Raw genomic sequence first — 26106 nt, 5'->3', positions numbered from 1 at the left:
GAGAGGGGCGGCCAACCCAACAGGTAGGTAAAGGATTTAAAACACCTTTAGCACTACCATGAAGAAAGGGCGGCCTGGCGGAACAATGTACCTTAAAATGAAGAAGTGGCTCCTGTGGTGGTGGTTGTTCCCGGTAGTTCCTGCAGTTTGGGTGATCCAGCAGAGGAAGAGAGGCTCTCGTTGTGGAGGAAGGTTCGAGTTACTGCACTACCCAGGGATGAAACCCGCCGCGGTGCTGCCTGACGAATGAAAGGTACGCTCCTTTAAAACGCGGTCCGGGTGAACTGGTGCCTGGCTATCCGGCCTCCGAGTACAGGGTACGGGAGATTCGACCAAGACAGGTCCGGGAAGGCGATTGGCAAACTGGTTGGCCCCACCAGCTCAAGGGAAGAAGGCTTTTGCAGGTGAAGATCTTCTCTCGTTGTGTGGAGAAAAGTGGTGAGACGCTGCGGCAGTCGATGCAGATGTCTTTGGCTTCTCTCCTCTTTGGCTTCTTAGTTCCAGTGGCAACGTCTTGCTCTTCCAGTCCTCAGGACCCTGCTTTTATGCAAAAAGATCCCCATTCATACAGCCTAGCTGTCACTCACACAGTGGAGTGGTCATCTTGGCGGGAGACCCTCCAGCTTATCAGGATAGAGTGTGACATGGGTTGATGAGGCAACCCTGTCGATGGGTCCTACCCCCCTCCCACACAAGGCACCCACCCCAGACTCAGTGATGCTGAAAGGAGGGCTTCTTGGTGGAAGCCCGCCAAACGAACGAACAACGGATCCCCGACCTGGGTTAAGAGTTTAGAGAAAATCACGAGAAAGAAGTTATATTAAAGTTCTGGCAAATAAAACCTACCGGAGCAAAGTTAATATTAAAATGCACCGGCTGTATGTTAGAGGCTATCAGAAAATATGGTAGCCTCGAACAATGGGAAAATCTCATAGGGAAATATTTGCAGTTGAATATTTATGGTAGTAACCACTGCCACCAGCCAGAAACTTTTGAGAGAGGTACTGTAGGGTACAAATGAACATAGGGGAAAAACCCCTTACAGTACCTCCATAGTAAAATGGGTTGTACTGGTTTAGTACATAGCATTTGACTAGTAAAGTCAATGGGGACTTTACATGCCCTTGGAGACAGTAGTCAGTCCCAGGGTATGGAGTCTATGTTTGGGGGTCGCTACGACACCCCTGTGGCACTGAGGGTGCTGTGTAACACATGTGAATAAAGATGGTTCCTATGGGGTTGAGAAAGATCCTATAAGCATTAAACACAAAAATAGCCTAGAACACACATAGCAAAAATGCCTAAGAGTGGGAAAAAGAGTCTCACTCTTAGCAGGTAAAAAGAAACAATCCCTTCAAATCCAGCAAAGCTGCTGGGGACTCTTTAGGTAAGGGAAATTAGCCAAAAAATGAAAATTCTCCCTAACACACACACTGTAGAAAGGTTCACTCCATTGGCTACAGCCAAGGAGTAAGTACTGTAGGATGTGCTAGGAAACGCCACACCCATGGAATGAACAATGTAGGCAATGTGACGAACCACACGCAGAAGCCAACAATGTGAAACCTACTTGCAAGCACGGCACATAGTTCTCAGAGCAAGGCCTCCATCCGTAAGTCCAATGGGCTACGGCCTTAACACATGCAACACACTGCAGTACACGCTATCTTACAATATGCATTTCATATGCAATGCACTCCCCTTCTGCAATTCTGCTCCCACCACTCAACACGTAAAGAGGACTCTGCACCAACTATGGTGCGGTAACAAACCCTGCCTGCATTCAGCACACATAGTAGACGGCTGTGCAGAGACTCGCGAATTGGCGCTGTACATGCGGTTACTACAGGCACATCAATGTCTTCGTCCACCTATTGACATATCTCACATGATTCACTTCTCACTCCTCCACCATTTCCATCGCTTCCACCCACCACCACATGCCATAATAAATGTTTTGCTATACACTCCCCGTCTGATATTCTGCTTCCAGCAGTCAGCACGGTAAGAGGTTGCGGCATAAGCTATAGTTCTCTAAGGAATGCTGCCTCCATTCACCACACATGCTAGTCGCCTGTGCAGGGCCTGGCGAATTGATGCAGTATGCACGAATACTGCAGGCACACCACCGTCTTTGTCCACCTAAAAATCACACATCCCACATGACCCACTTCTCTCTCCCCCACCCTTTCCATCCTCGCTTCCCACCACCACATGCCGTACATTCTGTTTGTCAGTCCCTTACGGCTCTGTACTGTCCTCCGGTACACCATGGCAGCATTCCCCAAAAACTTTGACGCCAGCACGCTTCCCTTCAGCCAACCACTGGCCGCATCCAAAGTTCTCTGGCAGCACGCCGTGCTGCAAGCCAATGGCACTTCTGTCCGCGGAGCGAACAGGTAAATGGGTCCGCGAGTGGAGCCAGATATCACTACTTTTTTTAGACGTACATTTCAGTTATTTACAACAAAAGTACTGGTCGGATTTCCACCAAACGCACAAAAGCACGCTTTCTGAACCAAGCCCCTGCTCCTGACCCAAATTTGGTGCAAACCCATCGAGCCATTTGGGCTGTAGCTGTGCGCAAAACCTTTGCCCATTCAGTCTATGGGAAAAAAAATAATTTTTTGAGACCCACCCTATAACTTTCCCCCCCTGCACGAAACCTCACCAAACTTGCCGGAAAAATTCAGAGCGGGCCATATACTTTTTTTTGCAAAGTTTGGTGAGGATTCTAGCTGCGGGAGCGAAGTTATAAGCCGCTGAAAAAGTGGTCTTCCTATGGGTTTAGCAATTTAACCATAACTAAACGGCCTCTACCCAGGGACGTGTAATATCTATATATACACACTAAAGCTGTTCTGGTGCAATCTCAACTTCCTGAATAACTCTTATCTTTGCATTCAAGGTACTCTAGCAATCACAACATGCATTTTAGAAAAATAGAAAGTGTTTCCAATTAAGAAAGAACTGATGTTTTCTACTTTAACTGTAAGAGGAATTTTGGTACATTATTGCTACTGTACTATGAATACCTATAGACATACCTTTAGAGTATAACCTGTGTTACGTCCATGATGCCTGGCTGCAATATCGGCCATTTCTTTTTCAAGCGGTTCTTGGCTGGTGCCCTTCACATCGATATACTCACTGTCTGCACTCGTGTAATGGCAAATAATGGCCTGCAAAGACAAGTGTAAAACATATGCATTGATATATAGAAGCTCTTTTAAAGTACCTGTCGCCGATTAGGGTTTCCATGCATTGTGCAGGATCTTGAATTTCACATATATGAGGTCCTCTACGTCTGTGGTATTCAAACATTTTCATGCGAAGCTCCCCTGGAATACAAATGTTATTGCTGAGCCCCCCTGGAGTGAAAATATTGCTGCTGGGCCCTCCAGATGTCATTTCTGCTTATATTTTCTATTGAAATCAGTTACTGTACTGCCTTTTGGAAGACCCTTGCGCCCACCCTCCTGAGCCCCCGACACCCTTTGCCCCTTCACTACCCCCGGGGGGCCAGTCCCACAGTTTTTCCTTTCTTTAAACTGTTTTTATTAGTCTATTTAATCATAACAAAAAACAGGAAGGACAGCAGTACATTTCCTAACATACTAGATAAGATTATAGCGGCAACATTGAGATTAATCAACAGACAAATCCTCAGGGGCGTGGAGACGCAGTGTGTGTGTTCTGGACCTTCAATAGGCCACATAAGGCCAGCAGATGTTCTTCTGCCTAGCAGAAGGGTGGTGCAGAGTGACACAATATTCAACCTCTACATCACGACAGAACACTATCAGTTTTCCATTGGTCATACAGTGGTGGACAACCCCTTCCCCACCATGGCGACTCTTCTTCTCGCCAGCACTAGCAGGAGGCCCAAGAGGCATCTAATATGCCCCGCCACCTATTTCGTGTATCAAAGACCTGTGTCCAGAAATACGAGGGCATTGCCAAGACAAGTGCATAAATGTAGCTGGTGAAAAACCACATCTCAGGCATGCATGCATCAGTCGTCTCAGGAAAGAACTTGTGCAGGTCAACTGGGGTAAAGTAAAACTGCTGCAGGATTTTAAAGTGGATCAACTTAAACCTGCCACCCTTTTGATCTGAGCGCAGCAGTACTGCCAGTCAACAGTGAGAGGGACACCAAGGGCACTCTCCCACTTTTCGCGGGAGTCGTCTGCCCAACCCACTGCCTTATCGATTATGCATGCATACAGTCCGGACACCATCCTGGCGCTGTTCTCTGTGCTAATCACACCATGCAAAACAGGGACAGTAGCGGGCGGTACAACGCCCTTTCATCGCCAGGCATTTCTACGCCTACACGTTTAAATTGCAGGCGTAAAAATGCCTGTCGATGAAAGGACATGGAACCGTAGGGGGAGCCATGGGAAAGGGAACCATTCCTTCAACTCATTTTGCAGCCTAAAATATAAAAACGCATCCAGCACTGAGGTGTCACCCGTACACCTGAACTCAGTGATCGTTAAGAATTGCCCCCGGGAAAGACGTCCTGCCAGCATGAGATACCCAGCTTCGCCATGCATGCTGTGTAAGCCTTTTCACTTGTCAGCGCGATCCTGGGGACATGCGTCACAGGCAGAAGGGGAGTATACAACACTTCCTGTCGCAATCTTCCTCCGATGCGTCGCCAAGCCTTACAAGTGATCTCAACCATGTTTTTGGCTTTTGCTATGCGCTGCAGTATGGTCTATATCAAGAGTGACTGCGACGCAAGTGCTCTTTCAATATGGACATGTGATCTGTCGGGCAGCGGATCATACCAATATGCTAGGAATTATGCTTGCGCATCTATCCAATAGGTTTCCAGGAGGTCCTTAAGTGCTAGCCCACCCCTGTTCATTTGGGCGGTAAACTTGTTCCAACGTATCTGGGCCTGCCTACCCTGCCACATTATCCCTGAAGTTGGCAGGTAACAGGGAAAGCGGGAGACCCAGGAGGGAAGCAGAGAATCATTATAAGAATATTCATACTCATCTCAGTCAAATTAAAGAGACGTTAACAGTGAAAGCCAGAGAGACAAATGACAGTTCAGTAGTTTCTCTTCACGTTAGATCAAAACTGGGGTTCCCTTCCCCAACAGTTCAACAATTCTCAACAACCCAACATATCAGCTTTTTAAAGTTTTTAAAGAATTGGAAACAACTAAGAATACAATGCAGGACTCCATTACGAATGATACTAAATGGTGCAATTATATACAAGAGGCTGTGGACGCTAAGATCAATAGAATCAACAGAGGCATTGCTGAATCTAGAGCTACATTATCACTTAAGGGCTTTAAGGACACTGTCACACCCTCTAAATGCTGGAAGGAAGAACTCTTCTCTGTTAAGCCCATTACGGAGGTTGACCTTACAGTGATAATTCAAAATCTTAAACCATCCAACTGTAAGGGTGACGTTTGTCCTGACCTAACAATAAAAGCTTGCGCTTCCTCGCTCATTCCTACCCTCTGCAAGTTTGTTAATGCTTCCTTTAGGGACTGTGCTGTGCCTACATGCATAAAACACTCTTGGGTGACCCCACTATTAGAACCAGAACTTTCCCCTGACGATCCATTGAACTATCGCCTCATCTCTAATTCTCAATTTTTGCTTAAAATCCCCGACAGAGTTGCTTACACTCAACTACTTACCCATCTGGGAAATGCTGACATCTTGAACAAGAGACAATCTGGCTTTCGGGAAAAGCATGGTACTGAGTCTGCCATGCTGGATTTAAAATCCAGGCTCCTTCGCCATATGGATCAAGGCGACCCTAGCATGCTGATGTTGTTGGATCTTCCTGCCGCCTTCGACCTGGTAGACCACCCCGTGTTGGTCTCCAGGTTGAGGGAGGTGGCGGGATTTTCGGCATCGGCAGCTGCCTGGGTTGCCTCTTTTCTGAAAGATCGCCAAAGGAGAGTGAGCAGCAACCTGGCAGATGCTAATGCCAAGGAGCTGACTCAGGGAGTCCCACAGGGAGCTTGTCTTTCTCCGATTTTCTACATCTTTACGGTGCCCTTCCCGGATTTTCTGGATAGTAACAACATAGAGTTTACCAACTACGCTGACAACACCCAGTGTATTATCCCCATCACGGGTGTCTTCTCGGATGATGAAACTAAAATCAATAGGATTTATTCTCTTATCCAAAGTTGGATGTGCACCAATGGACTGGCCCTTAATATAAGCAAGACAGAATTTATGCTTGTGGGCACCAATCCTAAAATCCACAAACTAGAAGACCAATACTCCCAATTTGTGATTGATGATTGTGCCATAAAGGTTAAGAAAAAAGCCAAGACATTGGGGATTTATCTTGACTGCAATCTCAACATGAAGGCGCAGGTCAGCAGTCTGGTGGCTTCGTCCACATACTATATTAAACTGCTATCTCACGCACGCCCCTTTCTCTCACAAACTAGTAGAGAAACATTAGCTAGAGCACTGATTAGTTCTAGGATAGACTACTGCAGTAGTCACCTGATCAGCCTTCCAAACTGCGAAGTGAACAGACTGCAGGTGGTGCAGAACAACGCTGTCAGGGTTGTTATGGATAAGAAGAGATCAGATCATATTTCCTTGTTGAGACGGGAGCTTCACTGGCTCCCTATTAAGGAACAAATTCTTTTTCGGCTCCTGTCTATCTCTTTTATCTGTATGAAAAACTCTGGTCCTATCTATCTCAATGAGGAACTTAGGCCTAAAATGAGTAACTACAGTCTCAGATCAAATAGTCTTCTCCAGATAACTGTCCCCATCTGCAGATTATCGCAGACTAAGCTGGGAGCATTCTATTCTGTGGCTCCCATTACCTGGAACAACCTCCCCCTGAAATTGAGAACTGAAAATTCCAACAGAGTGTTCAGAAAAGGACTGAAGACCTATCTGTTTAACTAACACTATCTTGGTTTGAACGTTAGATCTCATGCACCTGTTTAATCTCCTGTGGCTTTTAGACATTCTTTTAAAAAATGTGTTTTGTGTATTTGTCAGCGCCCTTAAGCCCTAGGGTCAGTGGATCTGCGCTACATAAATCCTAAATAAATAAATCAGAGACCTTTGAGAGCGCACAGTTTTACTCAGCCTTGTGCGGGACCACTCTGACACTTTGGCTTTCATGGGATAATGGCCCTGGCACTCTTTAGCTTTATCCCCATTCACAAACAGGGTCATACCCCAAGCACTCTTTAACTTCTTCATATGGTCGGACCCCGGGCACTCTTTAACTTCTTTCGTGGTTTCAGCACGCTCTTCCTGTTTTGTGCAGCTCCCCTCTCATGCTCTCTATTTTGCTCCTACTTCAAGATTCGCACAGCTCACCTGCACTTTCGGAGAGTGCTTCAGTTTCAACAGAGTCTTTTGACAATGTGTAAACGTACACGCGACCGCTCCATTACTGTGTTTCCTTCACTTTCACAATTACAGTTCACAATGGACAATTGAAGCTTTCTCTTCAGCGCCTCATGCTCCGGTTTCATCAGGGGTTTCCTTCCCCTACAATTCCAACATCTTGACAGTTAAGTAGTTTCTCTTCACGTTATAATCTCTTGTTCAAAACTGGGGTTCCCTTCCCCAACAGTTCAACAATTCTCAACAACTCTTCATATCAGACTTTTGAGAGCACACAGTTTTACTCAGCCTTGTGCGGGACCATTCTGACAACTAGGCTTTCATGGGATCATGCCCCTGGCACTCTTTAGCTTTATCACCATTCACAAACAGGGTCATACCCCAGACACTCTTTAACTTCTTCATATGGTGGTGCCCCAGGCACTCTTTAACTTCTTTCGGGATTTCAGCTCGCTCTTCCTGTTTTGCGCAGCTCCCCTCTCATGCTCTCTATTTTGCTCCTACTTCCAAGTTTTGCACAGCTCACCTGCACTTTTGGAGAGTGGTTCAGTTTCAACAGAGTCTTTCGACAATGTGTAAACGTACACGCGACTGCTCCCTTACTGTGTTTCCTTCACTTTCATAATTGCAGTTCGCAATGGACAATTGAAGCATTCTCTTCAGCGCTTCTTTCATTGTACGCTTGTCCTTCTCTTGCAACAAATGACCTCTCGCGCTTCGTGTCTTTCACTAACCAGGCTCTCGTCTCACTTTAAACTCATCGGTTGTGATTACTTCATCATAGATTTTGCATGTTATGTTGTGTCGAGGTCAGGGGCTCCCCGCCTACCCCTCAGACACTCCTGCGCTGCCTCACTGGCCCAGGGGAACAAGCAACTTTCAAGGACTTCTCTTCAGAGATTAGCGTACCAAGTAGCCCCCTTCTGGCTCTTTGGAGAGATGGCACCCTCGTCATGCTTTCTCTAGCCTTCTCAAATCACAGGCACTCAGCGTTCTGCTCTCCAACGGCAGATCTCGGAGTGCTCAGGCTTTCCCAGTTGCCTGTTAGCTTGTTCTTTGACTCGGGTTCCTTCTCGGGCTCCAACTCATTCTGCTTTAGCTTTAAAATCTGGCTTGGGACTGAGAAGGGATCCCCTGCTGGGCTCAGCAATGCAGCCTTCCTCCTGCTCTCCCACCTGCTTCTCACTATGTTCTTTCAGCAGCCTTCTTTTATACACCTGGGGTGTGTCAATGGGATGCAGGTGTGTAGTTATGACTGGGTTTGCCTGACCTTCAATATTCCAATTAAAAGGACATGCCTGTCCTTTAGTCCTAAAAAGAGAGTCAATTGGAGTCAGGTGTGAGTGTTCAGTGTTAAATGCCTTAGGCTGCCTGACTCTATTTATGGGACAACCTAATGGTAGTTGGTGCCAGTCTTTTCTCTGTTTCTCAAAATGTTTCTCATAGGTCTGGTGCTGTTTTACAGCTGCAAGATGGCCGCTTAACCTGAGAGATCCGCTCCTCCGGAGAAAATCCTGTCAAAATATAAGCATTTACGCCATCTGCAACCCAAGCAAATATAAATTGGAACTGCTGAACTAATCAGGCACACTAAGGGCCAAATATCGAATGAAACACACTACTGCAGCCTGAGATATTCATACAACGAAGAGGAGCAGTTCCGGCGCCGAAAAGTGGTGCGCTGATGGACGGAAGTGCCACTCTGGTGGCACAGAAACCAGCTGCGGCGGCTGAGAGGACACCACAGTACTGCCCGAAGCATCGCTGCAATAAGGACAAACCCAGCTCTCCATACCTGGTTTCCACCAATACACTGGGCGAGAATATACGCTGCGTCGGTTGCCAGTGGGGTGAGCTACGCTCTGGCTCCTCAGACGCCTGAGGTCGGAGTGAGTTGCTGGACCGGGCTGCCGGTGCGCCCCCTGTCTCTGCAGCAGACTGAGGGGAACCCCTTTCTCTACCCAAGGACTGGAACCCTGGGGGTGTGTGCTCAGCGGCCCGCACCGATTCCTGGGCACTGTGGTGGCAGATGGGCCAGAGGAGGCCAGACAAAACACAGCAGGACACTGCAGCGAGGACAGTCTCCAGCACCACCAAACACGATAGATCACCCCTGCCAGACACCGCGGCTGCCAGACCCATCGATCTAGGCACGACGAACCCAGAAGAGGAGGTGGGTGCCTTCCGAGACCCGGATGCAGGTCAAATCCTGCTGAAATCTGCGGCAAGGTAGGAACATCCAACTTGCTCACCTGCGGGCTGCTGATCACGCGCCCATAGTCTGTGTACCTCCCCAGACACACAGGAGTAGCGTCCCGGCTCCTGGAATCTGCACCCCATTTGGCCCACACCTACAGCCAGCTGCCCAGAAGTGATCCTCGGTCCCCCAACACCAGAAACAGCACAATATAAAATTCGGGGCCACGATAGATATTCCATCAGACCCCTGGCTCTCACACCGCAGGTTTGAGACATGCTGACAAAGCAACTTGAATATTACTGGAGTTGCACTTGAAATCTTACACCCCGGCTTTACTAATACTGTTAAAGTGCCTCGCAGCACATGAATAAAAACTGCGGTCCTGTATTCCAAAAAGTAACCCCATGTGACCTGCACACTGGGCCTGCACAGCAACCCTCGCACTGTGGATAGTAACGCTGCTTGGACCATCCACCACAGCTGAAGACACCACAACAACTATCCAGCAAATAGCCTCCTTTCCAGAGGCCAAATACCCCACAGCGCCCACATTGAGACACATGCTACATGTCACAGCTACGGCCCACGGCACCTTTTGACTATCATCATGACCAAGGGAGCCCAGAAGAAAAAAGGCTGCATGGACTCCTTCACAGGTCCAAGAACAGAAATAACTGAAGCCCCTCCATCCCCCAGCAACCCACAACAGCAACCACTAGAGGGAAACACCAGAGATGACTACCTGTTACAAAGCATGCAAAGTGGGTTCCTTGGAATCAACATGAAACTAGACGGCATCGTGAGTACAATTGGATCGTTAAAAGCAAGAGTAGAAAAGGAAAGTGGTCGCACCACGGAAGCAGAAGGATGCATTAGTGCAAATGAAGACAGTATACAACACCATGATCGCACTATAAACACTATGCAGACGGAACTAAGGAAAGTGATTAACAAATGTGAGGTTTTAGAATCAAGATCGCGACAAAATAATATTAGGGTGGTCGGGGTTCCGGAGGCTGCAACGAAGGGCCCTATGGAACCCTTCATGGAAAATCTTCTATACACTCTCTTAGACTCAACAAGGTTCTTGCCGCAATTCCTGGTTGAGGGGGCACACCGGTCTCTCGCTCCTCCCCCACGCCCTGGCGCCCCACTGAGAACAATCATTGCCAGAGTGTTGAATTACCGCAACAGAGATATAGTGCTCCCACTGGCCATGGAGAAAGGCGCACTGCAATATGACTCCAATAGGATACACATTTATACAGATTTCGCAGACGGCGTGCAAACACAGAGGAGATCCTACGACACAGTGAAGTGCCTCCTCCGGGCTAGACAAATTCCCTACTCATTTGTGTTTCCGGCAAAGCTCCGTATACAGCACAATGGAAAGGCACACTTCTTTGAAGACCCGGTACAGGCGACAGCCTATGTGGAGTCACATACACCAAAACCCTGACCGCCACAGCATCCAGGCGCCAGATTATCACGCAATATAGACGAGGAACAGATAGAAGAAAATGACTGAAAGTAATGCACACTGTTACACCTGGCCAGGTAGGGTACAACACTACGCACAACGGGTGACGAGCAGAAGTTACTTACCTGAAGAGCGTCAAGCTTCACGGAAAGTGGCACTGACAACATGACCCCCAAGGGTGCGCCCAACAGTTCGCAAGGGATACATCATCAAGTTGGGGTAGATGGTGCAGGAGGGGGGAGGGAACGAGGACCACAGTTGGGAGTGGGAATGTTTTACGTTTAAGTTGACCTGACTGCCTCTAGCTTGGCAGTTAGTGGTAGGAAAGTTAAGAAAAGTTGTGGCAGCGACTATACAGTAATCATCATACGTGGACTCTGTCGAACCGTGGAGACAAAGAAAATTGAAAGGCAAGTAACTAAAAACATAACATGGCACGTCAGCTGAAACTGATCTCTTGGAACATTAGAGGCCTAAAGAACCCTATCAAAGCGAGGAAAACGTGGGCTTACCTTGATTGTCATGCCCCCAACATTGTCATGCTTCAGGATTCACACGCCTTGGAACCCACGCACAAGCAACTGGCCTGCAGGTGGGGGAAGAACAGATACTACACTAACTATTCATCTCAAGCAAGGGACGTGATAACACTTATACATAAAAACATCGACTTCAGGATGGGCACGACCAATGTGGATCCAGAAGGTAGATATGTGATAGTGTATGGCACAATCAACAGCAAACCGATCACATTAGTGAACTCCTACGGCCCCAACTCAGATGACACATCCTATGTCAAATTGGCAACATTAATCAGTCGAACCCCAGATGCCCCGATTATTTGGGGTGTTGATTTTAATACAATATTAAATCTGTCCATAGACAGATCAAGTAAAAACAAAGGAATAGGAACAAAGCTGCGAGCACAATTATTCAGTCAATGAAACAATTCAGCTTAGTAGACATCTGGAGGGCTGCACACCCGTCACAGAAGGAATACACGTACTACTCCTCTGTACATGATGCCCACTCCCGAATTGATTTCTGGGTGATCTCAGAAACAAATAGTCTATGGAGAAATGCCAAGCGACAATCTTACCACGAACATGGTCCGGCCACTCACCGATAGTCCTGGAAATAGCCCAAGATAACACAAACACACCCAGACCTGCATGGAGTATACCCCCATCCATACTACTGGATAACTCCATTGGAGAAACTTTAAGGATAGATATCGACACATTCTTCTCCGAAAACGAGAACTCAGTACCAAAGTTTAACACAGTCTGGGAAACATTCGAGGTGTGGCTACGCAGTACGGCAATCGCCACAATGACAGGAACCCTGACGTCTGTAAGAGCAGACATACGGGAAATTATATGATATGATATGGCATTTGTAACGCGCCTATACACAAGTGTTTCAGAAACATAGAAACAGATTTGAGGAAACCTGAAAACGAATACAGCAACATAAAAGATAAGGCACTGCTTGGTATCATAAAAAGCAACAGACAAAAATTCTGTGAGCTAGCAGAGCGTGAAACCCGATTCAAATATAAGAAAGTCCAGGCAAGGCGATATGGTGAGGCAGACCGCCCTGGAAGAATGCTGGCTGGCCTGATCATTGGAGAACGAGATGCCCAGCACATAAGTGGTCTCACAAAACCGGACAGCCACACAACCATCCGACATGAGGTAATAAACAAACTCTTCCAAGAGTACTACCAAGCTCTATACTCTAATAACGACAAAGTCACAATCGAAGAGGTGACTGACTATTTGGCACGGACCAGACTCCCCACTCTGGATGATATATCCCGAGCCAAACTGAACAGCCCAATATCTATAGAGGAGATCGCCAAGGCCATTGCTTCGCTGGAGTCAAGCAGGGCCCCCCGGCCCTGATGGGATAGGCATTGAGCTCTACAAAATGTACTAAGACATTCTAGCCCCCAAACTGCTTAAGGTACGGGAGGAGGCGTGTGAGACCAGGAGACCGGCAGATTGCCCCCCTCCTTAACAGAGACTGTGATAACAGTACTAGCCAAACCCGGGTAACCCATCGACCAGATTGCATCATACCGCCCGCTGTCCTTGATCAACTCTGACGCTAAGATCTTTGCCAAAACACGGGCCAACAGATTATTACTGCATATGCCTATTCTAGTAGACCTGGATCAGTCGGGTTTTATACCAGGGAGATCCACTGCTCTGAACCTTAGGTGCCTACTTGGCACCATCGTCCAAATCAACCCTGATCTCCCTGCCGCTGCGATGATATTGGATGCAGACAAAGCATTCGATTCCATCTCTTGGAACTTCCTGTTTTGTGTCCTGAGACGAATGAGATTGGGGGAAGAATTCTGTACATTCGTGAAACTGCTCTACACAGACCTTGGGGTCAAAATCTGCACCAATCAAAACTAGTCAAAGACAATAAAACTGGCTAGAGGCACCAGACAAGGCTGCCCACTCTCTCCAATTCTATTTGCACTAACAATGGACCCCTTTGCTAGTAGAATTCGACAGCACCATGGACACAGGGGTATTAATATACAAAGACCCCCGCAAATCATATCCCTATATGCGGACGACACCCTAATATCCCTGAAACATCCAGAAGACAATATACCACCCATTCGAGAGGAGGTCAAACTATTTACTCTGCACTCCGAATGCAAAATTAATAAGAAATCAGAACTGTTTCCTCTTACTGACAAAATCACCAAACCAGCCCAAGTGCATTATATGAAGTGGACCGAGAATACAGTGAAATACGTAGGCGTACAGATCGCCCGCATAAGAAAAGACTTATATGAACTCAACCACTCAACCTACCTTAAAACATTGGAGCACAAACTGATGTTATGGGGAAAACGCCGAATCTCCATGATGGGCCGGGTCGCAATATTGAAGATGATCATGGCGGCCAAACTGCTATATTTCTCCACTACAATTATAATATGGCCCGGCTGGAAATTCTTTAATTCACTCCTCCAGGCAAGATGGGAATCGCTCACCGTACCATATTACCGGGGGGGCCCCAGCAGCCCCAGATTTTGAGTCATATTACCTGGCTGCCCAAGCCCGCTACGCAGGCCTATGGTATAACAAGGACACACTACACTCACATGTTGGGATAGAAAGGCAATCCGAGTCACCGGCTGATGTAAAATCCATGATAATCTGCTCCCACAAGGTAGACCCCTGCCGGTTTGACCCAACGAGTACAACGCTAGATGCCTGGAGGGGGAATAATGCTAAGACTACACACTCAGAACCCATACAAAATCCTGCTGTGGTACACCCCGGATCTACCCCTGCCTATGGATGCTGACGTTCAGACAGCATGGGATCCAGAGAGGACTATGAAAATGGGTGATCTGTTCCCAGACGGTAAATTCGTCACCCTACATGAATTCAAGGATAAACTATGGAATAACCTATTAAGAATACTACAATATTTCTGGATGAGAGAAGCAATACAGTGACAATGGCCATCGTACCCTAAGGAACCGGACACCGACGAATGTCTAGACTTGATCATACAAAACGATGAAAGGAGAGGACTGCTGGAGAGGCTATATTCAAAAATACAAGACTCGACCCTGGCTAACCTCAGGCTCAGAGAACAATGGGAAAAAGACACTGGGCCTCATTATAACCCTGGCGGTAGCCGTGCATGTAAAAGAGGCACGGCTGCCGCCGGAATCGCATTTTTACCGGCACCCGTCAATGAGGAATTACCGGGTAATTCCGACATTGTCAGACCCGGTAATTCCTGAATTGCCGGGTGCCAGTGCCTGTCAGTCCGTCAACAACGGTGCCGGTGCATTTGACATGCTGCGCTCGTGGGTGCTGCTCTGCCCGCCGGGCCAGACCTGGCGGGCTGACAGGCGCCCGCGAGCACAGCTCGTAGTATGGCAGTCTGGGAACTGCGGTACCGGCATGCTTACCGGTACCGTAGTTCCCGGACCGCAAAGCTTATAATGAGGCCCACTGAATCAATCATTGATGAAGTGAAATGGCACAGAATATGTACCCTATCCACGGAAGTGTCATTGAACACACGGCTAAGACTAAACAATATAAAATACTTAATAAACTACATTATACTCCCCACCATATAACAAGATTTAACCCTCGAGAGATGCAAACCTGGCCAAAGTGCGGATCCGCAGAGGTGGATACAATACATATGCTTGGGCGCTGCCTTCCGATAGCCGACTTCTGGAAACTCATCGCAAAAACACTATGCAAAATATTGGATATAGAACCGGCTCTCCATCCGTTAAAGTACCTGTTGGGAGAGATCGGCAAGAGTAATATAAAAACTTGCAGACTATTCAATATTGGATGCATAATAGCAAAAAAAAGCATACTACTGAAATGGAAGACAGAACCACCTACATTACAACAATTGCTTACAGAAATGACCTGGATAAACGAAAATGAGACCGACTATGCACAAACCATAGTGTCAACCTCCAGGCCAAAAGACAATTGGGCCCCCTTCCGGGCGTTTAAGGAAAGAACAGAGTCTATGACACAGCCTGTAGATACTACAACATAAACTCTTAATAAGAGCAGAACATTTGAGAACTGTTATTTGTTTGAAATATATAATTGTATTAACGAGTTCATGATGAGTCTTTGATGCCCAACGCTTGGGTGCTACGATAACTGGTTCATTCTGTGAATACAATCTATATGATGCTGCCTCATGTTAAATTTAAGTTTAATCCTCACTACTCTCGGTTGCCTCTTCTTTGTCCCAGTATTTGCTGGAAATGGGGAGGGGTAGACCAAACCAGATGGGAGTTGATATTTACAGATTATATTATTACAAGGCGATTGGCAAAGGTGAGAAGGAAATCCTCTGCACCTGGTTTTGTATCCTAAAGGTGATTTTCTTTGCATCATATTACTCCCTATTTTAAACACCCAGAACATGAGAGCACTGGTCTATATAACACTTCTCATGATCAAAACTAGGGGAAGACAAAGAAGTGTTGGAATGGAAGACATGTCTCTGTCTTACTTTACTTTCCTGGGTTTTTTTCAGGGATGACATGTTTGTCCCTCTCTTGGGTTTGGGACATTGGGACATGCATAACCCATGAAGGCTTCTGGGATTTCTTCAACTACCGTCCCATTGGAATACTGCATCTCACCTGGGGCATCCCCATGAGTGCAACCCCGGACTCCCCTGGCCACCTGACTAGAGGGTTCTCAGGGTTTACATGGGAGAATACCCCTAGGTTTCTCACAAGTTCAACAAAAACTTTTCCATTCACTGCGTCTTTCCACTTTGTAAAGCAGATGTCTTTTTCACAAACACTAGTTCATAAACCAAGGCAATTGTTTTCCCCCACACAATATCTTTCTCAAGTATCAAAATAAATCTTAACTCATCACGATTATTATTCCAATGGAATGCTTTTGTCAGGATAGTAACACCACTACTTTTAGTGATGCAACAGTTTGTAAAAATGATCCAGTTATCAATGTCTCTCCCCACACCTTTTTGCCACAACCACATTTCTTCCAATCACCTGTTTCTTTCCTGGTCTACTCGTCTGCCAGGACTAACTATAAATGATCCCTTTCCTGGTTGACTCTCGTGCCAGGAAGAAAACTCCTATGACTCCTAGACTAATTGTAGTCTCTTTCTCGGCAATATGGGTTACAGGTTTCCCCAAGTTGACTTCTCATAAATGGAGAATTGTGCTCTTCTTGCACTTTCACTTCTTTTTAACATGTTTATTTTAAACCGGCAGCACCAATGACAATACAAGCATAGCAAATATATAAAGTAACCCCTATTTCAGAAAGACGAGAGTAAGCATAGTCCGGAGGCCCCGAAATCCTCCCCTCCCTCATCTCCCCCCATTCCCACTCTGATTCAGCCGTCCTCCTGATCCAGTCGAGCGGACACGCCCGCAAGCAGCTCACTGTCTGAACCGAGGGCCCCTCTGGCCAATTGGGTTTTGTGGGTCATCATCGGGAAATTCTGATCATAATCTAGGAATGGAACCCATATGTTTGCAAAACGGTGTAAGAGACCTGCCTTGGCTGCAGTGACTTTTTCTGCAATCAAAATAGCCCAAAGTTTGGTCCACTAAAGGGTCATTGAGGGGCCTTTGGGTGTCTTCCAAGTTTGAGCTACTGTAATTTTCCCAGCCAGTAGGAATTGTGTCAGGAGTTTGGCTGTTTTCCCGGATCTCAGGTAGGTTCCTGGGGCTGGGGCGCCTAGCAGGATGATTTCTGGCTCCATGGGGATCGACACTTGGTTAATATCTTTTATAGGAGCGACACACTGTGCCGAGAAAGCTTTTACAGTTGGGCATGACCACCACATATGAAAGTATGACCCCAGCTGCCCACATCGGTGCCAACATTGGGGGTCTAGGGTCCGTTAAAATGATGCAGGCATAGCAGAAGGTAGTACTAGCGCAGAAGCAGTTTATGGGCGCATTCTCAGTTGTTAATGCAGAAGGATGAGGAGTGAGTCCTAGACCATATGTCCACCCATGCAGAGGATGCCTTAGGTCTGCCTCCCACTGTGCCATGTAGGGGGCCTTTGTGGTGAGAATATCCTTCTGCAATAGTTTGTAAAGCCTGGAGACTTTCCCTTGAGGCGGTAACTCCTTCAGAGTAACCAGTGTCGTAATTGCATGTAGGAGAACCTATTTCTCTCTGTTAGATGAAAGGTTGCCTTGCATTGTTCAAAGGAGCGAGGCTGGTCTCCTTCAAAGAGTTGCCCCAGGGATTCAAGCCCCCCCGCCGTCCAGTTCTTGAAGTTCAGTGGGTGGGACCCAGGGAAGAAGGCTGGGTTATGGAAAATCGGGGAGGGAGGACCTAACCCCCTTGGAATGCCCTTATGTTTTAGTGCCCAGTCCCAAGTTTTGAGGGTGTGTTTAGTGGAGGCCAAAGTCCCCCTCCAGGCACGGCGTAGGGGAGGCGGGACGTGCAGGGGGAGCGAGAGACGGTATTGCTCCACCTCTACCCATTGTGGGTGCCCAATGTTCATGGCCCACGCCCGTATATGAGCCAGTTGTGCTGCCACCTGGTATTTGCGCTGGTCGGGGACCCCCAGCCCTCCCAGTCTGGCGCTGCCCATCATAGCTTTTTGGGAGATCCTCGCCTTCCTGCACCTCCAGATAAATCGAAGAATCTTTCTCTGTATTCGTCTGAGGGAGGCGAGTGGAATCGTGGTGGGCAGAGAGGAACACACATATAGGAACCGTGGGAGGAGAATCATTTTGCAGGCAGTAATACACCCAATGAGTGAGATTTCTTGTGAGGTCCATTGTTTGTGATTGCTTTCCAGTTCTCTAAAAATCAGGGGAAAGTTCGATGTATAGACTACCCCGGGTGGGTAGGGATCTGGACCTCCAGGTAAGGAATAACTTTCTCGCTCCATCGGATCGAGCATAAGGTTTCTAGGGTTTCCCGGTCCCCTGGTTCCAGACCAATCGCTAATGCAACTGATTTCCCAAAATTGACAGTAAAACCCCCTACCCTCCCAAATCTATGGAGCTCTGCAAGGGCTGACATTAGCGATGAGCAGTCTTATGCTGGGAGGTGCCAATGAGAAGGCCTTTGATGTTTGGGTCTAGTCGGACCCGTTGGGTGAAAGGTTCCATGACCAGTGCAAACAACAGGGGACAGAGGGGGCAGCCCTGCCTGGTTCCACAGGTCAGGGGGATTGGGTCTGAAAGATTGCCATTGAAGTTAAGAAGGGTTTTCGGGGACTGGTAATTTGCTAGGATGAATTTTCGGATGTTTGGGCCAAAGTGGAAGGCTTTCAAAGTCAGTTGTAGAAAGGCCCAATCCACTTTGTCAAAGGCCTGAGTCACGTCCAGGGCCAGAAGTGCCAGTTTGTACGAGTCTTGTGTTGCAATATCTACAAGATTCAAGTCTCTGCGGATGTTGTCCCCAGTTGACCTCTGCATTATGAAGCCCATTTGGTTCGGGTCTATTAACTTGGGTAGGGCGTGTGCTAGGCGATTTGCTAATATTTTTGAGTAGATGTTGGCGTCGATATTTAATAAGGAAATGGGCCTATATGAACTGTTTTCACTGGGGTCTTTGCCAGGTTTAAGTAAGAGGATAGTTATGGATTCTTGCATTGATGGGGTTATGGCTCTCGAGACACCAAATGAATTAAAGAGGGCTATCAGCGGGACTACCAGTTGGGGGTGAAACACTTTATAGAACATCGTTGTGAAACCGTCTGGGCCTGGGGCTCTAGGTTTGAGGGACTTAATGGCTGTTTCAACCTCCTCACCTGTGATCGGGGCATCTAGACCCTCCCTCTCGGACTCCTCAAGTTGAGGAAGAGCGGCCCCCTATAGGTACTCTTGCTGTTCGGACCCTGGGTGATGCCGACATTGTCTCAGAGAGATGGGCTGCTGCCAGTCTCAGTTTATCGTGCTCCGCATATTGGATCTTGTCCTGGGGGTCGCGAAGGCCCACTATAGTGTTCGTTTTCATTGCCTTGGCCAGTTTCTCTTCCAGGAATTTATTTGCTTTGTTGTTCCTGGCATAGTAGCCCTATTTGGATTTGCCCAATAAATGTCCTCCAACTTTCTACGGGCTGTTTGTAGGGCTCGTTGGGACCTCGGAGACCAGCCGTTGCGTTTATGATTAGCCTCGGCTTTCTGAACCTCTTCTTCGAGCTCTATTCGGACTTGTCGCTTGCGTTTATGGAATGCCGTCCTGTGTGCAATTAGTTGTCCCTGCACCACCGCCTTCATAGTGTCCCATGTATTAGCTTGGGAGGTATCTTCGGGTGGATTTTCACAGAAAAGGTTCCTGATCACTGTCGCTATTGAATCCCTTAATGATATATCATTCAGAATGGGGTCATATATGAAGGCCAGAATTTGAGAGGATGCAAGTAAGAAATCAATCCGGGAGAAGGTTCTGTGTACATGTGAAAAGAAGAAGTATTTTTCGCTGGGGTGAAGCACCCTCCATGTATCCACCACCTCCAGGGTTTGAAAAAGTTGAAGGAGGCCCATAGCAAGTTAAACGTCTCTGGGGTTTGAGGGGTGAAATCTGTCCCTTGTGGGGTCTGGGACCCTGTTGAAGTCTCCTCCAATGACAATTTGGCCTTCTACAAAAGGGAGGAGGGTTTCGCCCAGAGCTTTGTAGAATGCTTCCTGTCCTTCATTTGGAGCATAAATTGAGATGAGGGAGTATAATTGCCAGAATATAAGGCCCTTGACTACTGTATACCGGCCCTCTGGGCACAGTAGCGTCTCCAGTATCTGTGGCTGTGCCTTTCTGGCGAAGGATAGCCGTACCCCTTTTTTTGGTTCCATTAGAGGCCAGAAATTGAAGCAGGAAATTCTTATTGTGGAGGCGTGTAAAATCTGCTGGTTTTAGGTGCGTCTCCTGCAAGAAGACCACCAAGCTTTCCATGTCCTGCAGCCGCTTCAATGTTGATTTCCGTCTGGAAGGGGAGTTCGGACCCCTAATGTTTAGCGATTTCTGGTTTGGTGGGGACGTTTCCGGAGCCTCTGTGCTTCCGGTGAGCGGGGTCTGATCTGGGTATGACTCAGTATGTCTCAAGGGCCAGGTCCTGAAAGATCCAGAGACGGGGTCCCTGTAAAGTTAGATCATCTTGGGAGCAACCTATCGCCATAATAGCCTCCTTGGTTGTGTAGAAATGGACCCGGGTAATGACATCTGGGGGAGAATCCGTTCCCACCCCTCGTCGGTTGTTCTGTCGGGCCCTGTTCTCCAGATCCTGCTGTTTATATTCTAAGATCTCATTCCTGTTGGTCAGGGTCTGGATGGTGCATTGTATTTCCAGGAGTGTCGCTGACTGTTCTTGCTTTAAATCCTCCACCTCTCCCACTCTTTGTTCCACCTCCACCACCCTCTGCTCCGTTTGTTCCAGCTTCGTAGTAAGCTCCGTCATACAGGATCAAAATTCGGTTTTAATGTCCAACATAAAGGCTTGTATGTCTACTTTGGTTGCCAGTTGATTAGTCCCCTCCTGCGGCGAACACACTCTCACTGAGGCTTTAGTGGGCAATCAGCTGAACCATGACCCGCCGCTAAGCTCTGCTTTCGGCCCGGGTCTATTTCAGGGTTGGGTAGCGGGACCAATCGCTGATACCGTAAGGTGCGCCCGCCATTTTGGATGTTCCAGCTCAGTTCTCCGGTTATTCTTCCAACATAAATCAGACTCGGAAACTGCATATTGTCAATGGCAGAAGCGGGCGTCACACTGGGCCATTAGAGGAACAGCCACATCAATGGCGCTCCAGGCCACGCCCCCACTTCCACTTCTTTTAGATAGCCTCTTGGCTGTTGGCAATGTGGATTACAGGTTTCCCCAAGTTGACATCTCAGAATTGCGCCCCTTTATATTTCTTTGCCAATAAAGGGGTTTAATTAGGCATTCATTTAGCTCTCTTTGCCTCTGGCTCCACGTGGCTTTGGCAGCTTCGGCATCCTCCTGTTGTGCTGCACGGCATACCAGTTCTTCTCTTTGGTGTCTCGGGGACCCCTTTGGTTCTCTCACCATCTGGGTCTCTCTCTCTCTGGGAGCCTCTGCTGCTCCACCTTCAGTGACCACAGCTCTCCTGACCTCCAGACCTACTCACAGATGCCGCCACATCTGCTTCCTTGCCCCTCTGCACACAATCAGACCCAAAGCCACAGCCTGGGAGAGTGAAGTCTCTTCTTGTTTTACCTGCATCTTCAACCGCTTCAGCATCTTCCCGTACTGCTTCTACCTCTGCTGCTCCTTCCCTTCCTCTTCCACCTCCACCACCACCACCACCACACAGCTGTGGTCCACTTTCAGGTTTGAATGTCCTGCTCAGGTGCCTTGCCTTCAAACAACTAGACCGCACATTCTCTTCAGTGGCACTTTTGATCCTCATTAACCTATGGTCCTTCTTCCTCACCCAGTATCACAGGCATTAAGGATCTTGTAGTCCATAATGGATATAAGACTTTTAAGTCTACTCATATCTGTTTGATTGTTGAACTGAATGTTGTTAAAGTTAGGAGATGTTATATGAGGGATGTGTGACTTATCATTAGAGCTAGGATTTCTACCCAAGACAGAATTATGGCCATTAGAGGATGTCACATCTGATTCAGGAATTCCCAAAGTATATAACATATTCTGCCTAGTTACCTCTTCAAAGAAAGTTATTTGGGTTTCTTCACGAGAAGGACTTTTACAATGATGGTATGCCATTATATATGTGGGATTACATGACTCTCATCCTCACAAGAAGAGGAATACTGTGTCTCTCCCGAAGGTGTCACCACTTGCCCCTGACAGTCATCTTCTCCCATGTGATCCTCCCCAGGGTTAGGATCAGGTAGTGACTGCCTTTCCCTGGCCACGTGGGAGAAGATTGTAGGCTGGGTTCAGTGATGACTCTGCAGGATTCATCACAGTCCCCCCCTTTGCCCTGGCTTCTTTTGAGAGAAGGGGCACATTTGTCAGCAGAATGCAAGTTACTATTTTTTCTATGTCTTTCCACCTCTTCCTTCCTGAAAGGCCAGTCTCTTATGGGTTTTATTTGTGTTGCTGAGTAATACTGCTTAATGTCTGAGACTCCCAATCCCCGGAATAAGGGCTTTTCATCATGATAGCGTATAATTTGCCCCTGGATTTTGTCTAATGTAGCCATTGGGACCTGAATCGGTAGCGCTCAAAACGTATACAGGAGTTTGAGAAGGAATGTCATTTTAATTGCTGTAATCTTTCTACTCCATGATATCTTTTGTGTATCCCATCTATGTTGTTCTCCTTCTAGAGCTGATAGTAAGGCTGGTTGTTAGCTTTACATAGCGTCTCATACAAGTATTCTAATGACCTTTCTTTCCATGCAGCATGAATATTTCCTGGATTTTTGCTATAGTGTCTGATTGCGCAGTTATATTCATGGCATTTGATTTTTTAGGATTAATGGAGAAGCCCAAGACTTTTCTAAAATCCGACAAGATCTTCAGAGTCCTCGGGATGGTGGCTTCTAACTCAGTTATGGACCTGAGGATGTTTCCTGGGTTCCTTTGGACAATGTCCACACCCCTCAACTGCTGTGTAAATATCGCAAGCGACGTGTCCACAGTCGGCGTTGGATGCCTTTTGGGAAGGGAGATGTCAGGAACCACAGGCACCCTCACTGCCTCGTACCCTGACCCATGGTTGCTACGTCAAAGCATGGAAACAGGGACACCAACTTCCGAAACACCTAGCGTAGGTGCGCCACGACGTAGCTTCACACGTCCTGGTTTCCATGGCAACGTGCCATGTCTTGACGCAGAAGACGCCGGAAGAGGAACAAAAGGACTGGCGTTTAGATGGAACAGTGTTCAACAAATCGTTCCTTGATTAATAGTTTAAAGTGTCTGTGTACCATTTTTCTTGCCTGCCCCTGACCTTGCCTCTGGATTGCTCTTGGTTTTGGCATACCCTCCTGACTACCGTGTATGACCTGGCGAGTCCCTCAACTCCTGTCTGTATTACTTGGATTATTGAACTTGCCCTGAACCTGCTCTTCTCTTGCACCAGTTTGGGGATTATACATGGATTCCTAGGGACCTGTAACGCTCACCTGATTCCCGCAGAGGCGCTGGTCTTGACTGGGTGAATGCCGTATCTTCAAAGGTGATGTGTAACACACGGTTGGCTCTTTGGGCTGGACCTCTGTGCACTGTATGTCTGACTCGAAGAGTAAGATGTCTGCAGATAGAAAATATGGGATTAATGAACTGGGGTTATTGGGTGCCTCTCTCCTCTTCCCTTTCTCTTCTCCTGTAGAACCCCAAAGGTTAACACCGTCACCTTAGGTAAGTGAACGCCGAGCTCTCCATCTGCCTCGGGGCAGGGTGCCGTAACCAGTTTCTTCACTGGATAAGGGTGCAGGCCTCTTGACCTCAGAGGACTGCTGTCCGTCGTTAACTGCACGAACGGTAAGTTCTGGGCACTTCAAATGTCTTAAAAGTCTTTTGTAATGATATCTTTTGTTTTGCAGGGTTCCGGCGTTGGCGGATGGCGGGCTGATGAGAGTTGAGGATCGAACCCGCGTGAGGAATAGAAGCGCCTGGAAGCACGTAAGTAAGCGCTTGTAGCCTGCTTCACGATGCGCACTAACTGTCCCTTTTATCTTGCAGGTACAAGTTCGGAGCTTTAGAGAAGCTGAAGGGTGCTGGAATACCCACTGGATTCGGCGTGGGAAGGAGTAATGGCACGTGAGTAATAAAGTTGCCCAATGTTTTTAAACGCACCTTCTTTTGTCTTTCAGATGCGGGATGCAGCGCCGAAGGCCTCCGGAGCGTGCGAAGAGTTGGTAAGCTTTTGTCTTTCAGATGCCGGAATGCAGTGTGAAGACCTCTGGAGCGCACGAAGAGTAGGTAAGCCTTTGTCTTTCAGATGCCGGAATGCAGCGCGAGGCGTTGGTGACAGCCGATGGACCAGGTAAGTGAAGAGCTGTCACTCAAGACCGTAATGCTAACCTGTTCTTTCTTGTCTTTATAGGTGTTGCTGAAGACTGGATTCAGAATGGTAAGCCTTTTTCCTTAGGCCCAGGATCAGATGCAGAAGACACGATGAGCGTTCTGCTGCTGAGGATGCAGAATAACGCAAAGCAAGATTCATCCATCGGGTGTGGTTTAAATAGCCTCCTGTAGTGCTTAGGTGTCTCCTTCCACAGCCACGCCTAGGTAAGAAAAGAGTTCCTGCTTTCCAGAAGAGTTCCAGTGTTCTGAATCTAGGGAGTGGCTCCTGCCCCACCCAACAGGAAAAGTAGTTCCAAACAGAAGATGATCAGAGACTCAACTGGCAGGCAAGTAAGCAGCATGGTCTGCTGCAGGTAAGTCCACCCAAGCATTATGAGCCCAGCGCTTCCAGCGCTGGGACTGGGCATATTTATGAGCCTGGTGCCACTGGCGCCAGGACTGGGTCCAAAAGGTCCCAATTGGGACTGGTTGGCACTCGGAACCTGGGTTATGGATCTGCTTCCAAGGGAGTTGGGAAAACCCTGACCTTTTGGAAGCAGAGATCATGACACCTGCTCCTTTTGTGTTAGTGGTCCTTTCAGGCCCCCTATTTGCATGGGTTCCCCGGAGTCTACTCCTTTGGTAGGAGTTGGTGGTTTGGAAAATACTCGAGCATCAAACTTGGAACGATCGGCCTTCCTGTTCTGCAGTCTGTGGTCAATTTGAACGACTAAGTCAATATAGTCCGAACAGTCTTGCGGGGGATTCACTACTTGGGCTAACACATCTTTGAGCTCTCCACGTAGACCTCTATAAAACAGCGTAATCCTTTTGTCCTCAGGCCATCGAGTTTTCACTATCAGTCTGTTGAAAGACGCAATATAAGCCAAAAGGTCTTGATTACCCTGCCGCAATGAAAGGAGCTCATTGTCCAAGGCCTGCCCCTGTGAATGTCTTGCAAACAGTTTTTCCATACTGAGCTGAAAAGCTCGAAAATCATGGAGAACCGGATCATCTTGATTAACTAGAGGGATCGACCAGTCTGCCGCATTGCCACTAAGGTACGAAAGCACGAAAGCTACCTTAGCTTGATCAGTTGGAAAGGCTGCTGGCCGGCATAAGAAGTGCAACCGGCACTGATTAATAAATACTGCAAACCTCTTTGGGTCACCAGAAAATCGTTCGGGCGGAGCCAGAGGTACATTCCCAGGTAGGTTGATCTGCACTGGGTTCGTAGAGGATGTTGAAGGAAGATTTGCCCCTGATGCGGGTAACGGAGTTTGTCCGGCTTGTGACTGTAGCAATTGTCTAGCGAGATCGTCTGTTCGCTCCTTGGAAATAATCAGTTCCCTTCTTAGAGCATTCGTTTCCTGACAGGCTGCATGCACTTCTGCTCTTAGTTCCCCAAGTAACTGGCTAGCTGGTCGGTATCCGAGGTTTCCATAGCGCCTGGGTGGGAGTTTAGCGATAGGCTTTGCGTTCTGTAACGCTCACCTGATTCCCACAGAGGCGCCGGTCTTGACTGGGTGAATGCCGTATCTTCAAAGGTGATGTGTAACACACGGTTGGCTC

At 47.7% G+C, this 26106-nt stretch overlaps 1 protein-coding gene across 1 annotated transcript in view; it reads right to left on the bottom strand.

Annotated features, from left to right (window-relative positions):
- Positions 1-2850: 2850 nt before the first annotated feature.
- LOC138528040 (phytanoyl-CoA dioxygenase, peroxisomal-like) overlaps positions 2851-26106 on the bottom strand; it is a 432880-nt gene continuing 409624 nt past the window's right edge. The window contains exons 8-9 of the mRNA XM_069639473.1: positions 3048-3182; positions 2851-2913 (exon numbers count right to left, since the gene is read on the bottom strand). Of these exons, the coding sequence (XP_069495574.1) occupies positions 2851-2913; positions 3048-3182 (198 nt within the window). The remainder of the gene's footprint in view (positions 2914-3047; positions 3183-26106) is intronic.

Source organism: Ambystoma mexicanum, chromosome 7q (assembly GCF_040938575.1).
Source record: "Ambystoma mexicanum isolate Mex_15411 chromosome 7q, UKY_AmexF1_1, whole genome shotgun sequence".
Taxonomy (NCBI): domain Eukaryota; kingdom Metazoa; phylum Chordata; class Amphibia; order Caudata; family Ambystomatidae; genus Ambystoma; species Ambystoma mexicanum.
Note: the sequence above shows the minus strand (reverse complement) of the source record. Positions and strands in the feature narration are given on the sequence as shown.